Genomic DNA, 2,027 nt, shown 5'->3' with positions numbered 1-2,027 from the left:
ACAAACTTTCATTTTATATAATTGCAAAATTATTTAAAATCTTACCTAAAAAATGTGCACCTATTAATCACCATCTCATTACAGTTTTGATAATTTTTACATTATTACAGCCCGCAGAACAAAAACCAGGGTGTTTTGACACATCTGTCATGGGTTAGCTCGGGTAGGCGATGATGATGAGGAAAGAATCCCATATGGACTTCCACACCACAAGAAATCCTGACATCAGGAGTTCGATTTTATGTTTGCCCATTCCTCGAATATCCGTAATATAATTTTCTTTAATTGACTTCTTGACTTCACTTAAATTTTCCAAATTCTCATTATATTTCTAACAGTGTAATTACTAGAAATATAATAAGAATTTAAGATAATATGTCATATNAACGATTTTTTTATTTATTGCAATATGCAAGATAAGTTTTACAACGGGATTTATGGTAAAAGCCTATTTTAGCCCTTCAAATTCTTCGTATTTTCCTCGAATTAAAGCGGAAAATTTTTTTCCTTCGATTTGGGAATTCACCGCGTGTTCTTGGTTGAAACCTTATATATTGGATAATGAAGAATTGTCAATTATATCATACGCCACTTCTGATGCTGACAACGCTATATTCATTTATCTCCAGCGAAGGGATCAAGACTACATAGTGCTCTTCCACATCCGTGGTGGTTTCGCAGAGTTCAAATGTGTTTTACCTTGGAAACAGGAACAATGGCGTCATTTGTGCGGAACTTGGTTCGCTCCAACGAAAACTATTCATCTTTATCAAAACGGACAAGAATGTGAGTATTTGAGAACCTACTATTCTTTTAAAAACAAAGAGATGCCATCGGGTGGCACACTGGTCATCGGTCAAGATCAAGACGCTCCAGATTCTGAGTATCAGAAGCATCAATCTTGGCACGGAGATATAGCCGAGGTTNATATATTGGATAATGTAGAATTGTCAATTATATCATACGCCACTTCTAGACATGACAACGAAATATTAATTTATCTCGAGCGAAATGGTTCAAACTATGAAGTGAAATTCCACATCGGTGTTCCTTACGCACAATTCAAGTGTGCTTTACCTTGGAAACCGGGACAATGGCGTCATTTGTGCGCAACTTGGTTCGCTCCAACGAAAACTATTCATCTTTATCAAAACGGACAAGAATGTGAGTATTTGAGAACCTACTCTGCTTTTGAAAGCAAAGAGGTACCATCGGGTGGCACACTGGTCATCGGTCAAGATCAAGACGCTCCAGATTCTGAGTATCAGAAGCATCAATCTTGGCACGGAGATATAGCCGAGGTTCATATTTGGGATGAACAACTGAGCCTGGAGCAAATTCGAGATACTGGAAGCTGCGAAGGAAGTATGAGAGAAGGAAATCTCTTCGCTTGGATGAAGACTCCAATGACTGTTAAAGATAATGTTGTTTTGTCGGCTACTCATCTTTGTTATAATTAAACGTGTACTCATCATCATCTTTACTAAAAGAAATAATTTCGATGTTGAGATTAATTTTAGTTTTTGAATTTTTAAACAAACTGCAAAAATGATATGCATGCAGTTTTCGTTTATACGCTATCATCAAAAGTCGACTTGTATTTTATGTATACAAGATACAAAGTTGGTATGAATAGAGCTTTCTGTCTGTTAATGTTAAGTACTCATTTATTATAATACATATTAATCTTGCTTATATCATTATTAAGCTGTTTTATCTAATATTAACGTTTTTAAGATATAGTTTTATGCCTTTATATAATTTGCATATAAATGTATATATGCATTTATTAAATTTAAATAAATAAAAAAGTTTTAAATTGCTTTACATTTAGGAATATGTGTTTATCATAAATATTGTAGAATAGATAAAATCTTTTTCAGTAAATAAAATGAATTTGCATGAAATAAAAAATTTATGTTTTACTTTAAGGTTTATAATTCAACGCGATTGACAAAGTGCCCCTAAAGTTGAGGAGCTTAAGGCATAAGTCGATATTATTGGAAACTGAAGTCTGATAGTGAAAG

At 33.7% G+C, this 2,027-nt stretch overlaps 1 protein-coding gene across 2 annotated transcripts; it reads left to right on the top strand.

Moving 5' to 3' along the window:
* The first annotated feature begins 391 nt into the window (after positions 1 to 391).
* On the top strand, positions 392 to 1,653 carry LOC111613234 (C-reactive protein 1.4-like). Of its 2 annotated transcripts, none has more exons than XM_023354582.1 (2): positions 392 to 549; positions 928 to 1,653. In XM_023354582.1, exons 1-2 carry the CDS (start codon positions 438 to 440, stop codon positions 1,458 to 1,460), a joined length of 645 nt encoding a protein of 214 aa, XP_023210350.1. In that variant the 5' UTR covers positions 392 to 437; the 3' UTR covers positions 1,461 to 1,653. The 2 variants fall into 2 exon arrangements, with proteins under 2 accessions (XP_023210350.1, XP_023210351.1); XM_023354583.1 differs by having other exon boundaries at positions 392 to 923; positions 1,302 to 1,653.
* The last annotated feature ends 374 nt before the right edge of the window (positions 1,654 to 2,027 follow it).

Source organism: Centruroides sculpturatus, unplaced genomic scaffold (genome assembly GCF_000671375.1).
Source record: "Centruroides sculpturatus isolate CEXI.00-Female unplaced genomic scaffold, Cexi_2.0 scaffold1794, whole genome shotgun sequence".
NCBI classification, from domain to species: domain Eukaryota; kingdom Metazoa; phylum Arthropoda; class Arachnida; order Scorpiones; family Buthidae; genus Centruroides; species Centruroides sculpturatus.
The sequence above is the reverse complement of the archived record's forward strand: the minus strand, read 5'-3'. Positions and strand labels throughout refer to the sequence as shown.

What these genes read in the sequence shown, in the direction of transcription:
- LOC111613234 (XM_023354582.1), top strand. Translation starts at nt 438, where the DNA reads ATGGTAAAAGCCTATTTTAGCCCTTCAAATTCTTCGTATTTTCCTCGA.